This window comes from Elephas maximus, chromosome 4 (assembly GCF_024166365.1).
Source record: "Elephas maximus indicus isolate mEleMax1 chromosome 4, mEleMax1 primary haplotype, whole genome shotgun sequence".
NCBI classification, from domain to species: domain Eukaryota; kingdom Metazoa; phylum Chordata; class Mammalia; order Proboscidea; family Elephantidae; genus Elephas; species Elephas maximus.
Window position 1 is genome coordinate 161,328,962 of NC_064822.1, and position 13,327 is coordinate 161,342,288.

Sequence of the window (13,327 nt, forward strand, 5' to 3'; positions counted from 1 at the left end):
ATACTGTTGTGAAAAAAAAAACAATGCAGAACATATACAGTATGACTTCTTCTGTAATTGAAATAACTATACATATTTATTTGTCTATTTATAGTTAAACAAATAAATACGTATAGCTATTTATACTTACGGCGCTATTTTTTTTTATTTATACTTAGTAAATATCTGGAGCCACACACACCAAACTGCTGAAACTGGTTACCCCTGGGGCTGAGGGACCCTCACTTGTTACTCATAAACTTTGATAGCGCATAAATTTTTTCAGTAAGCACATGCTACTTTTTTAATTTTTAAAATATGGATAAGGTTTTTAAAAAGTCAAGAAGCACAACTTAGAACCCAGGTTCTATTCAAGGTTTTAAATAGAGAGGTGACATTAGAAAACAAAAATTTCTTTGGCAGCCAGATACAGAATAAACTGGAAATAAAAAACAGAGTTTAAAATCCTTCCTCATTTTTTTACATTACTTTCAAAAAGAAAAAAAAACATCTGAAAATGCCTACTACTCACCTGGTCCTCCGAGAAGCTGTTCGAGGTAAAAGAGTAAAGCAAAGCCCTTCTCATAGGGAACCAAAGAATATGCTACGTCAGGGTCAACATCCTTCAGATCAACCACGAGTTTGGTGAAAGGTCCTGTATCCCCAAAAGTCTTTACCTGCAAGACAGAGACGTGGATGAATGTTCACATATGAAGACTGGTATCACCGCACAAACACGCTAATACGCAAGCATTACTTCACTCAGTGGCATAACTTTTTGGGGAGTCTAGAACTTGAAAAATTATGAGGCTGGAAATAGCAGGATATGTTGGCATAAATTTCTGGAAGTCTATTCATGGAATGGCTACTTGTTCCTGATATTTCTTGCCCAATAAGAGGCTTTATTCTTATAAAAGACTAGGAAAAGGTCTACAATGCCTGGTCAGCAAATATATATATATATATATATATATATATATATATATATATATATATATATGTCTCAAATGAAATTCAAACATAGTAACCAGCAAAAGACCCAAAGAAACCCTGCAGCTCCCAGTTCGGACAATGATCACTATCTTACACAGGTATAATGAAGGACATTTACCGATGCAGTAGTATACTTATACCAGCATCTGCTTCTGTCTCCACGCCTATAAAAATGACTTTGTTGCTACTTGGTAAAGATGCTTTACAAACTAAGTTTTTTGACATCTATGAGTTCTGGGTGAATGCTTTTAAAAATGTGACTCATTTACTGTATTCTGTAGTTCTCCCCATCCTCCCAGAGCATGAAAATGTCTGAACTTTTCACCAAACAATCGTCCACAAATGTGGCGTTCCAAGTACACAGTATGTCCTTCATTTAACCTAAAAAAAAAAAAAAAAAAAAGAAACACTGATACAGCTGAGGGGAAGTAGCATTTTAATCAACAAGGTATTTTCTTTTTTTTATTAAAAAAAAAAAATTATTGTACTTTAGATGAAGGTTTACAGAGCAAATTAGTTTCTTATTAAACAATTAAGACACATACTGTTTTGTGACACTGGTTGGCCAACCCCACGACATGTCAATACTCTCCCCTTCGCGACCTTGGGTTCCCCATTACCAGCTTTTCTACCCCCTCCTGCCTTCTCATCCTTGCCCCGGGGCTCGTGTGCCCACTGAGCCTTGTTTTGTTTTATGGGTCTGTCTAATCTTTGGCTGAAGGGTAAACCTCAGGAGTGACTTCAGTATTGAGATAAAGGGGTGTCAGGAGGCCATACTCTCAGGGTTTCTCCAGTCTCTGTCAGGCCAGTAAGTCTGGTCTTTTTTTTTGTGAGTTAGAATTTTGTTCTACATTTTTCTCCAGCTCTGTCCAGGACCCTCTATTGTGTTTCCTGTCAGAGCAGTCATTGGTGGTAGCCTGGTACCATCTAGTTGTACAGGACTCAGTCTGGTAGAGATTGTCGTACTTGTGGTCCACGAGTCATTTGGACTAATCTTTCCCTTGTATCTTTGGTTTTCCAAGGTATTTCTTTTGGGCTTTCCTACAGATTAACGCAATTGTCTGAGCAAATGGCCTATGTGGTTCCCCTGCAGCTAGTTCAGAGCAATGGGAAGCCCAGCAGATGGCAACAGGGAAAATTACGCCATAGTTCTGGTTTTATGTGTCCATGTAGTAAAATGTGTCTGCATCAGAGACTAATAAAATAAACTGAATACCTACAATGTACCTAATGCTGGGATAAGTCTTACAGAATTAAAAAATTTTTTCTACCTTGATAATAACATCATATGTAATTAGGAGTACTCGGAGACATGGAATCAATCAATCAATAACAAGAACCAATAAGGAAATTGAAAAAAAAAAAAAAAAAAAACTTACCAAAAGTGATCCCAAGTTTTGTTGGTCACTAGATTTCCTGTCCAACTATGAGATATTTCATGTGCAATAACCTACAGAAAAAAGTGAAAGTGGTTAGTGGAAAAATTTATTACCTTAACTTAAAATAATCCACTCTTTAGGCACTCTAGTCCTTTCAACAACATTGTTAACGCCATTTTTTTAATCATTAGTTAAGATATTCAGGAGTTTCTCAGTTTAGCAAAAGAAAAAATATATACATATATATAATTGTGTCGAAGAACATATGGCTTAGTTAAAATAATTAGAAACAAAGGTTATTTAGAAAATACTAAATTAAATGGATACGTAACTCCATTAGTAAATATTTCATAAAAATATGAAAAGACTGAACCATAAAATTTTCTTAAATCTGTTAACTAATTGTTTAATTTTAAAATCAGTTGATTTAATACTTCTTGAGGATAAGACCATAACAAGAAACTTTAACTTACATTGGAGAGTGACTTGTCACCTGCCTAAAACAAAAAAAGGAAATTACTTTAGTATTTCAGTAATCAAATTACAGACTTTATCTAAAAGACCACCTGCTTCAATGCCTAGTAATCTAGCATTAATGACCCACTGTGTTTCTACTGGAGCCCTGGTGGCACAGTGGTTAATAGCTTGGCTGCTAATCAAATGGTTGGCAGTTCGAATCCACCAAACTGCTCCTTGGAAACCCTATGGGACACTTCTACTCTGTCCTATAGGGTTGCTATGAGTTGGAAATGATCGGCAGCAGTGAGTTTGGTTTTGGTGTTTCTACTCTGGCACTCTAAAAAATTCAAAAGAGACATGCATTCAGAAAACAAACAAAAAATACAGGACAAAAAACAACATAATTCTTTCTCTCATTAAGGCTAGGGAATTTTTTCCAATACCAGGAGGGCCAGTACACTTGTCTCTAATTAACTTCTGGGAAACATTTCTCCTCCTATCATTTCTTTCTGTCCTTTTATCTGCAATATACTTAAGAAAAGTTTACAGTTTCCTGTGCTTTATTTTATTTATTTAGCTGCTAATTCATTGCTCTCCTGATTCTAGGAATTATTTAAAGTAGTTTGCGAAAGCCTAAACAAACAAAAAAACCCAGTGCCAAAAGTTGATTCAGACTCACAGTGACCCTATCAGACAGAGTAGAACTGCCCCATATGGTTTCCAAGGCTGTAATCTTTATGTAAGCAGACTACCACATCTTTCTCCCTTGGAGTGGCTAGTGGGTTCAAACAACTGACCTTTGGGTTAGCAGCCCAGCGCTTAACCACTGTGCCACCAGGGCTCCTTTGCGGCCTAATCTTTTCCTGTATGTGGCACACTGAGTTTTTTTTCACCAGTACCTACATGGTAAAGGAAAGCCTGGTGGCATAGTGGTTAAGAGCTATGGCTGCTAACCAAAAGGCTGGCAGTTCAAATCTATCAGGTGCTCCTTGGGAACTCTATGAGGCAGTTCTACTCTGTCCTATAGGGTCACTATGAGTTGGAATTGACTCAACAGCTACGGGTTTGGTTATTTGGCAAATGTGAAGTCCCTGCGTGGTGGAAATGGTTAACATGCTTGGCTGCTAACCAGAGAGTTGGAGGTCTGAGTCTACCCAGAGGTGCCTTAGAAGAAAGATCTGGAGATCTACTTCCAAAAAATCAGCCACCGAAAACCCTATGGAGCGCAGTTTTACTCTGACACAGAAGGGGTTGCCATGAGTGGGAATCCACTCCGCAACAGCTGGTAACTGGTGTATAAAAAAAAATATAGCAAGTGAAAATGGTATGGTTTGTTTGTCTAGAAACATAATTCACCAATCGGTGGTGGTTACATAGCCTCCTCCCTCTCCAAACGCCCAAATCCAAAACACCTTGAACATAATATTCTCCCCCCTCAAATGGCCAATTTATTTTCTTTTGAAAGATGAGATGATGAGGATAACCACAATAAGGAATAAAATTGAAACGAGGTGTCATGGATTGAATTATGTCCCCCGAAAATGTGTGTATCAATTTGGCTGGGCTTGATAACTGGTATTGTGCGATTTTCCTATATGTTGTAAATCCTGCCTCTATGATAATGAGGGAGGATGGGCGGCAATTGTGTTGGTGAGGCTGGACTCAGTCTACAAGATTGGACTGTGTCTTGAGGCACTCTCTTGAGATATAAAAGAGAAAAGTGAGCAGAAAGACAGCGGGACTTCATACCACGAAGAAAGCAGTGCTGGGAGCAGAGCGTATCCTTTGGACCCAGAGTCCCTGTGTGGAGAAGCTCCTAGTCTGGGGGAAGACTGACGAGAAGGCTGACAGGGAGAGAAAGGCTTCCCCTGGAGCTGATGCCCTGATGTTGGACTTTTAGCCTACTTTACTCTGAAGAAATAAGTTTCTCTTTGTTCAAGCCAGCCACTTGTGCTATTTCTGTTATAGCAGCACTAGATGACTAAGACAGAATTGTTACATGAACAAGAGAAATGGTTTGTTTTATAGTATTAGGAATCTAAGGTTCTTCAGGCCTAGGTTTATTTTTGAGAAGCCTAATTTCAAATGAAGAAACATTTACACTTACCAGTAGAGTAGGAGTTACAAAAGTAAGGCAAGGATTCTCCATACCGCCAAAAGGGAAGGAGGGTGGAAGGACCAACAGGTCATACTGTCCCCATACATATGGTCCTCCCAGATCTTCTGCAATTTGAAGCATCGATTCAGTCTGAAAAATTAATGTGTATATATGTATGTCTTCATTATTTACCATAATAAATTTCTTAGAAGTGTATATTGCTTTCTATGAAGTTTATGAATTAATGATGCTTATTTTAAATGAAAATGATAGAAGGAATCTAGCAACTAGAAATTCACATAAAATATGTTTCATTCTTTTGCTACATCACTTAAAACGATTCCATTTCATGGTCAAAATCTTAAACCTATTGTCTACCACAATGGATAAAAAGGGTAACTGCGTGACCAACCTCAGAAAATTCATAAGCAGACTTTTCGACCTGTTCCTTCTCAGACCATACCAATGTTCTTGGGCCAATTTGCCTGCAAAATTAAAAAGCTTAGTAAAAAAGAAATTCAAGAGCAATTAGTACTCACTTGGTTCTTGTGCTCAATAAAGCCTCATGTAATTGGTGGCTGCCATATTGGACAGCGCAAGTCTACACTGCATGGTTCTGAAGTCAGACGGCCTAGGTTTGGGTCCTGGCTCTGCCACTTCCTAGCTGTGTGACTCTGGGTAAATTAGTAAAATCACTGAGTATCAGTTTCTTCATTGGTAAAATAGGGAAAAATAATAGTATCTACTCTGCAGGGTTGTTGTGAAGGTTTAGTGAGATAATGCACTGGACTTGTTACATAATAAGAGCTCAGTATCATCAGCTGCTATTGATAATTATTATAAATATCATTTATTGAGTATGTCTTACAGACCAGAAACTAAACTAGGTGCTTTATATATAATAGGTCTGTTAATCCTCACAAAAATCCTTTGAAGAACATATTATTATTTCCGTTTTTCAGGTGAAGAAAAATAAAACTCAAAGAGGTTGCTGAGTTGCCCAAGGATGTAGGTAGTAACTGCTGAGGCTGGAATCTGAATCTGTGTTTGCCTGACTTCTCCACCCTCTCTACATTTCTGGCAATTTAAAGAATGTGATCACTATCAAAAAAAAAAAAAAAACCAAACCCGTTGCCCTCCAGTTGGTTCCAACTCAAAGCGACCCTATAGGAGAGAGTAAAACTGCCCCAGAGGGCTTCCAAGTGGTGCCTGGTGGATTTGAACTGCTGTCCTTTTGGTTAACAGCCATAGCACTTAGCCACTATGCCACCAGGGTTTCCTGTGGTCACTACATACATTCTTAATTCTCAGTCGTTTAGAAATAAGAAACAGAAAATTAAAAAGGAAGGGAACTCTAGATATGGTAAAAGTTAAATAAGATATCTTACATTTCTATAATATTTACAGGCTTCAAAATGCTTCAATATGTTTTATATCATTTGTCGCACACAACCACCCAGTGAGTAAAGGCAGAAACAAATGCAACTTTGAGGATGAGGAAATGGAGTTTCCAAGAAGTGAGTTGCTTAAGCTTAGACTAGAACCCAGATCTTTAACCAAAGGTAAAAGCATGCTCATTTTACAATACTTGGAAAATCTAAGGTGTAATTGGTAAAGACTTTCTAATTTAAAATTTGCTTAGATTTTATAATTAAATTAGAATTTTTCTGGAGCTGTTATTAGAAATCTGGAGGAATACCCAAATGAGATGCTTGAAAGCTCACCTGCTTTCTAAAGCTCCGACAACTAAAGCAATCAAGTAGCAGGGTATCGGAACCTAGAGGGGGCAAGCAAACACACGCCCACGCTTGCATTAGTGTTTAAAAAGTTTACAGAGTAAGACGATTCATATTTAAAATTACACAAATTCCCCTTCAAATCTCCAAATGTTGGTATGGATGACTTTCCTTTTGTTCTTCTCAAATAGTTCTCATTTGTAAGAGCTCAAATAATTCAAACTGTAAAACATTTCAAAATATCTATTTCTTTTTTATTCTACCAGGAGGGAACACTCCCAACATGTAAAAAATATGCCTGCAGTAGTATTACAAGATACGTTTTAAGCATGTCTCAAAAATTAACCTGTACGAAGGCAACCGTGTTTTTTTCTTAGGTTTGAAAACACTACTGGTATATTCTACAGACACAAAAAATAGTTCAGCAATAAATGGATGCCTAGGTTATGGGAGCCTGGAACTAATTTTCCTGGGTTTTAAGAAGCTGAGGCGGGAGCAAAACTGCCCATTGTAGTTCATTTCTGTGTTCTATTAAGATGGATTAAAAAAACATTCATACACACACACGCACACACACTCATGCAAGGTCAAAGATACAAGTCAAATTACCAGCTACATGGGAACTTTGAATTTAAAGGACTGTAGTGCTTTTTTGCTATAAGACAGCTCTGCCGTTTGTAAACTCTACACAATCACATTCCTGCAAGCCTATGCGGGTGAAATGGTGACTTGAAGAAATAGGAAGCTTGCTACAGACAGGAGTGGGAGAAAGTGGAATCTGCACTCATTCCCTACCACGATTATCCAGCAACTTCTTTCTCCAACGCAACATTCTCTGTAAGTAGAAAACAATCTTTTTTTTTTTTTAAATTGTGCTTTAGATGACGTTTTACAGACCAAACTAGTTTCTCATTAAACAATGAGTATACATATTGTTTTGTGACATTGGTTGCCAATCCCACAATGTGCCAACACTCTCCTTTCTTGACCTTGGGTTCCCAATCACCAGCTTTCCTGTCTCCTCCTGCCTTCTCGTCTTTGCCCCTGGACTGGTGTGCCCCCTTTAGTCTTGTTTTGTTTTATGGGCCTGTCTAATCTTTGGCTGAAGGGTGAACCTCAGGAGTGACTTCATTGCTGAGCTAAAAGGGTGTCAGAGAGCCATACTCTTGGGGTTTTTCCGGTGTCTGTCAGACCATTAAGTCTGGGCTTTTTTTTTTTTTCTCTGTGAGTTAGAATTCTGTTCTACATTTTTCTCCAGCTTTGTCCAGAACCCTGTATTGTGATCTCTGTCAGAGCAGTCAGTAGGGGGAGCCGGGCTCCAACTAGTTGTGCTGGACTCAGTCTGGTAAAGGCTGTAGTACTTGTAGTCCGTTACTCATTTGGACTAATCTTTCCCTTCTGTCTTTGGTTTTCTTCATTCTCCCTCGCTCCAGATACAGTGAGACCAGTGGAGTATTTTAGATGGCTGCTCACAAGCTTTTAAGACCCCGTGCTCACCAAAGTAGCATGTAGAACATTTTCTTTATAAACTATGTTATGTCAACTGATCTAGATGTTCCCCAAGACCATGGTCTCCACAGCCCTCGGCCCAGTAATTCAGTCCCTCAGGGAATCTAATGTATCTATGGAGCTTCCATGACTGCCTTGTGCAAGCTGTGCTGGCTTCCCCAGTGCTGTACACTGACTTATCCCTTCACCAAAGTTACCACTTATCTACTGCCTATTTAGTAAAAACAATCTTTTAAAAGTACACAAGAAAAAGGAATAAAGAAAACCAAAAAACAAAAGCTGTTTTTTTTTTTTTTTAAAGCAATCTTGCTCTTTGGATGGGTACAAGCTACCTGTAGTTTACCACCAACTAACACAAAAATCAAGACCCTGTTATCTTACTTTCTGGTTGAATCTATAGATTTTCCTGCTTGAATCTTTTGGATCAGGTGCTTCTCCATCACGAATAGCACTCATAAGTGCCACCAGTTCTTTAGGGACAGACACCTAATTGAGAAGAAAAGTAATTTCCAGTTATAAATAGGTTATATGTATCTTAAAATACACATCTAACTTTTTTTTTCCTTCTTGACTATGTATGTAATACACAAACTATGAACTCAAAAAGGAACCCTGGTGGTACAGTGGTTAAGGGCTTAGTTGCTAACCAAAAGGCTAATGATTTGAACCCACCAGCTACTCCCTGGGAGAAAGATGTGGCAGTCTGCTTCCTTAAAGATTATAGCCTTAGAAACCCTATGGAACAATTCTACTCTGTCCTATGGGGTCGCTGAGTTGGAATCAACTCAACAGCAATGGGTTTGGGTTTTTGTTTTTTTTTTAATGAACTCAATGGGTAAGTATACATCGGTTTTATAAATAGAATTAGCAATATGTAAAACTAGCTTTAAAAATAAATTTGAAATTCCTATCTACCCATATTAAGAGCAGAGTTTTGGAAGAAACTGGATTAAAAGCCCTGCTCTGCCACTTACCAACTACATGGCCATGGGCTAATGATGTCCCTGAGCCTCAGATTCACCATCAAACGAAGGGTTCATAGGTTTGTTGCAAGGAATAAAAACTATAAATGAAGAGCCTAACACTGTGCCTGGTAATGGTAGTGACATCTCCCATTCTCCTACACGCCCCCCCCCCCCCGCCCCATCAAAGATTCAGAAGTATGCTGTATTCATTTTAGGACAGAGAATACAGTTTTGGACAATTTTATATTTTAGATAAATCCTTGGAGCTACAAGGAGAAGAATCCTTTAAGGGTGATGACTATGAAAACTAAAACTTATTGCCAAAAACCGTGAAATAATTTTCTCTGGAAATTTATACGGCAAGCTCCTTACGGAGCAAACCACATGGTGACTTAAGTGTGCATTCTAATTCTAGCACCATGATTCTAGTAGTTTAATTTCTAATAAATGCCAGAATGAAGTGCTAACAAGGACACATTCAGTAAGTGCCAGACTTTCAGGTTTTTCTTGCATGGCCCAGGACTCAGAGGTAATGCTGAGGCAGGTACAAAATTTGAAGGTTAAGTTCTAGTGCTACAACCACCACAGATCTAAAAACAAAAAACACTCAGGAACTAATTTGGTTTAGCCTCCTCTCTTTATTTGGTAGTGAAATGTTTTATAGATGAGACAACTGTGGTTGTGAGGTTAAATGGCCTGACCAAGGTCACACAGTTATTAAGTCATAGAGAAGAGCCCAGAACCCTGGGATTCTCTGCCTCCAAGTTTAGCATTCTATAGCACTTTACCAGGTGTTCTTTGGTTGTGGGATGGTCTGGAAATCAAATCAAGAAGGCCCCCCAAATACAGGTTGGTCCTCAGTTCTATTTCCTTGGACTAAGTACCTAGGTCTAGCCTCTGGGATACAAAACAAACAATAAAAATAAAACCAAACAAAACCAGTTGCTGTTGAGTCAGTTCCAACTGACAGCGACCCTATGAGACAGACCAGAACTGCCCCATAGGGTTTCCAAGGAGCAGCTGGTGGATTCGAACTGCCAACCTTTTGGTTAGCAGCTAAGCTCTTAACCACTGTGCAAGGACCATCAAGAAGTTAGCTCAGGAATAAGCTGGAAATATACACTGAGAAGTCTGCAACGTATGTACATTAGTGTACCTAGTTGGCCCTGGTGGCCTAACATTAAGCCCTCGGCTGCTAACCAAAAGGCTCGAACCCACCAGCTGATCTGTTCCTATAAAGATCACAGCCTCAAAGCCCTGTGGGGAAGTTTTACTCTGTCCTACAGGATCGCTGTGAGTCGGAATCAACTCAATGGCTCACCGCCACCACAACAACATAGTGGATTTATGGAAACTTTAATCCAGCAAATACGTCAATTTTTAAAAGTTAAAAATGTTCTTCCAAAATTCTTGCTTTTAGGTCCTGAATTCTGAATTTCTTTTAAAATCAGAATGGTATCCACTTCCTTTTCTTACTTACAGTGTTCAAAACTGCATTTCATAGAAATTCAAAATGAGGCCCATAGCCTCTTTTGTACATATTTCAGGTAGAATTTCAGTAAAATACTTCTAGCTGTAAAAATTCCAATCACTATCTCTGCTTATCAATTATGTCACATTTACTTGTGTGGATCCTTTAATTCAGTTAATAATTTGTGATGTTTACCTCTGCACTGTAGGTTAATTTCACAGAAGGAGTATCTTGGCAAGGAAGAACTGCCCTGCAGTGGATGGCCTGTGAGGGGAAGAAAATAGAAACGGTCATTCTCCATTCTTATAAATCAAGTCATTAAGAAATCATTAGAATTGCAGCATAATTCTTAGGTATGTTCTTTTTAAAAATAATGTCTCACATTTCCCGAGATCTTTTAAAGGAGCAAAAGTTGATTTGTGGATAAGATCTGATTTTCCATTTTAATGTGTGGTTCAGCCCTCACCTTTCAGTTGAAGGATGAAGCAAACTGTTAAGCAGTGTTCCCTACTTTATGCTCTGAGTAAGAGCAGTGTTCCGCAAGGAGCTCCTAACAACCCTGAAAAAACAGGGTTCTTTAGTCAAATAAATTTGAGAGCCCTGGCATACTACCTCCCTGACTTGGAGAGTAACTAGGCACATTAGCCTGCTGGAGGTTCTGAAAAGACTACAGTAATCTTTTGGATTTCTCACACTCATTTTAACATTAAACTCCTGTTTCCCTGGTTAGTTATTAACATTTAATAGGACTCCAGTGTTCTGAGGAACACAACCTGAGAAATGTTGTTGTCTTGACATTTTCAATCTTGCAGCAAGTTTTGAAAGTAAAAACAAGGAAGAAAAGGAGAAAGAACAGTCTTCCTCAATACAATCTAGACATGATCATATAATATACAAAGTGTTTCTCTGCTTCCACATCAATCTGTCAAAAACACTGGTTCAATCAAGAAGAATGGCCAGAGCACCCAGGATTTTATGCCCTGGCCAGTCTACAAATATGTCTGTGTTGATTGCTGACGAGCTAAGGAACCCCAGTATCATTAAAACAGGCTCTACCGAGTTTAAAGGAATACTGATTATAACACCCCTCTCTGCAGTTGTTAGAAATTCTAGGCATAATTTGTTCCACTACAAACTTCCTTAAAACCCCCACACTCTAGCCCTTTTCATTTCAGATGTAGAAGACTCCCCATGAGTATGGGCTCCTGAAGAACCTCTTCGTAGATTAAGGAGGACTAGAAGGACCACCTGGTTCTCTTTCCCAAAATAGAATTCCAGGACCATGCCTCTAGAATTCTTTAATGGGCCCTAGTCAGGTTTGGCATTGCATGTATTTAATTGTATAAGAACAGGTAAACATACAGAACAACTATAAGAAAAGTCATCAAACAAAATCACATCTACATGTTTACTATCAACTGTAATAATTCATTAACTCTCTTTCCCATATTTCACTGCTGCCAATATGAAATAGAATAATATATTCAGAACTCATATTGTGATTCATATATCTTGCATTTCTTGCCAACTTTAGCTTGTGGGTGTTCTATGAGAAATACTGCCTGAAAATCAGATTTTACAAAAAAAATAGAGTGTGCACAATTTGTACATTCTTGCCAAGAGCATCACACCTCTTCCAGATTAATGAACTAAGGGTTTCTTAAATTAAGGGGATATTTTAATTGACAATAGAATGTAAACATGACTAATTAATGTGCTAATATTGTTTTCTTTTTAATAGATACATTTAACTTTGAGCCTACCATAATATCTATCATATGAATATGGGGAGGATTATAAATGCAAAGGAAATCCTGGTGGCATAGTGGTTAAGTGCTACGGATGCTATCCAAAAGGTTGGCAGTTCAAATCCACCAGGCGCTCATTGGAAACTTTATGGGGCAGTTCTACTCTGACCTATAGGGTCACTATGAGTCAGAATCGACTTGATGGCAACAGGTTATAAATGCAAAATACCTACCATAATATTTGGAAATACAGTGAATGTTTAATGAAGGGAGTTTCTTCAATTGTAAATTATTTGATTATTAACAGAATTAAGGAGCCCTGGTGGCACCATGGTTAAAAGTGCTCGGCTGCTAATGAAAGTTCAACAGTTTGAACGCACCAGCCGCTCCATGGAAGAAAGATGTGGCAGTCTGCTTCCATAATGATTTACAGCCTTGGAAACCCTGTCGACTGTTCTACTCTGTCCTACAGGGTCACTACGAGTTGGAATCAACTCAACAGCAGTGGGTTTGGTTTGGTTTAACAGAAATTAGTCTTTTTTTTTTTTTCCTCAGAAGATAGTTTGATACTTATTACCCTTGTAATAGATTGCCTTTAATTATATGACTTTTTATCTTTAGCTTTTAAACAGAAAACAAAAATAGTTTAAATTATATCATTTTAAAGGTACACTGAATACACTTACATAATATATACATCTGTAAATGTGTAAGGAAAAACCTGGAAAGGCTATATACCAAACTCAACGGTGATGACCTCTGGGCAACGGTGTCTGGAGGGGCGTGGGGAATATGATCTTTCACTTCCCACTTCTTTACTGCTAGCGTTTTTTATAACAATTACATATTACTTTTGTTTTTTCCTTTCATTCTATCACCATTTTTTTGAGTGTCCACTTTGTACCAGGTTCTGTGCCAGGTGCTGGGGATATAAACATGATTAAGATATACACCATGTCCTAGGTGAACATGCTCTCAGAGTAAACGAAG

At 38.2% G+C, this 13,327-nt stretch overlaps 1 protein-coding gene across 1 annotated transcript in view; it reads right to left on the reverse strand.

Moving 5' to 3' along the window:
• Positions 1-13,327, reverse strand: part of LTA4H (leukotriene A4 hydrolase) — a 41,683-nt gene that overhangs the window by 8,087 nt on the left and 20,269 nt on the right. The window contains exons 4-12 of the mRNA XM_049884117.1: positions 10,785-10,853; positions 8,535-8,639; positions 6,633-6,685; positions 5,321-5,393; positions 4,918-5,058; positions 2,825-2,848; positions 2,352-2,422; positions 1,242-1,353; positions 512-656 (exon numbers count right to left, since the gene is read on the reverse strand). Of these exons, the coding sequence (XP_049740074.1) occupies positions 512-656; positions 1,242-1,353; positions 2,352-2,422; positions 2,825-2,848; positions 4,918-5,058; positions 5,321-5,393; positions 6,633-6,685; positions 8,535-8,639; positions 10,785-10,853 (793 nt within the window). The remainder of the gene's footprint in view (positions 1-511; positions 657-1,241; positions 1,354-2,351; positions 2,423-2,824; positions 2,849-4,917; positions 5,059-5,320; positions 5,394-6,632; positions 6,686-8,534; positions 8,640-10,784; positions 10,854-13,327) is intronic.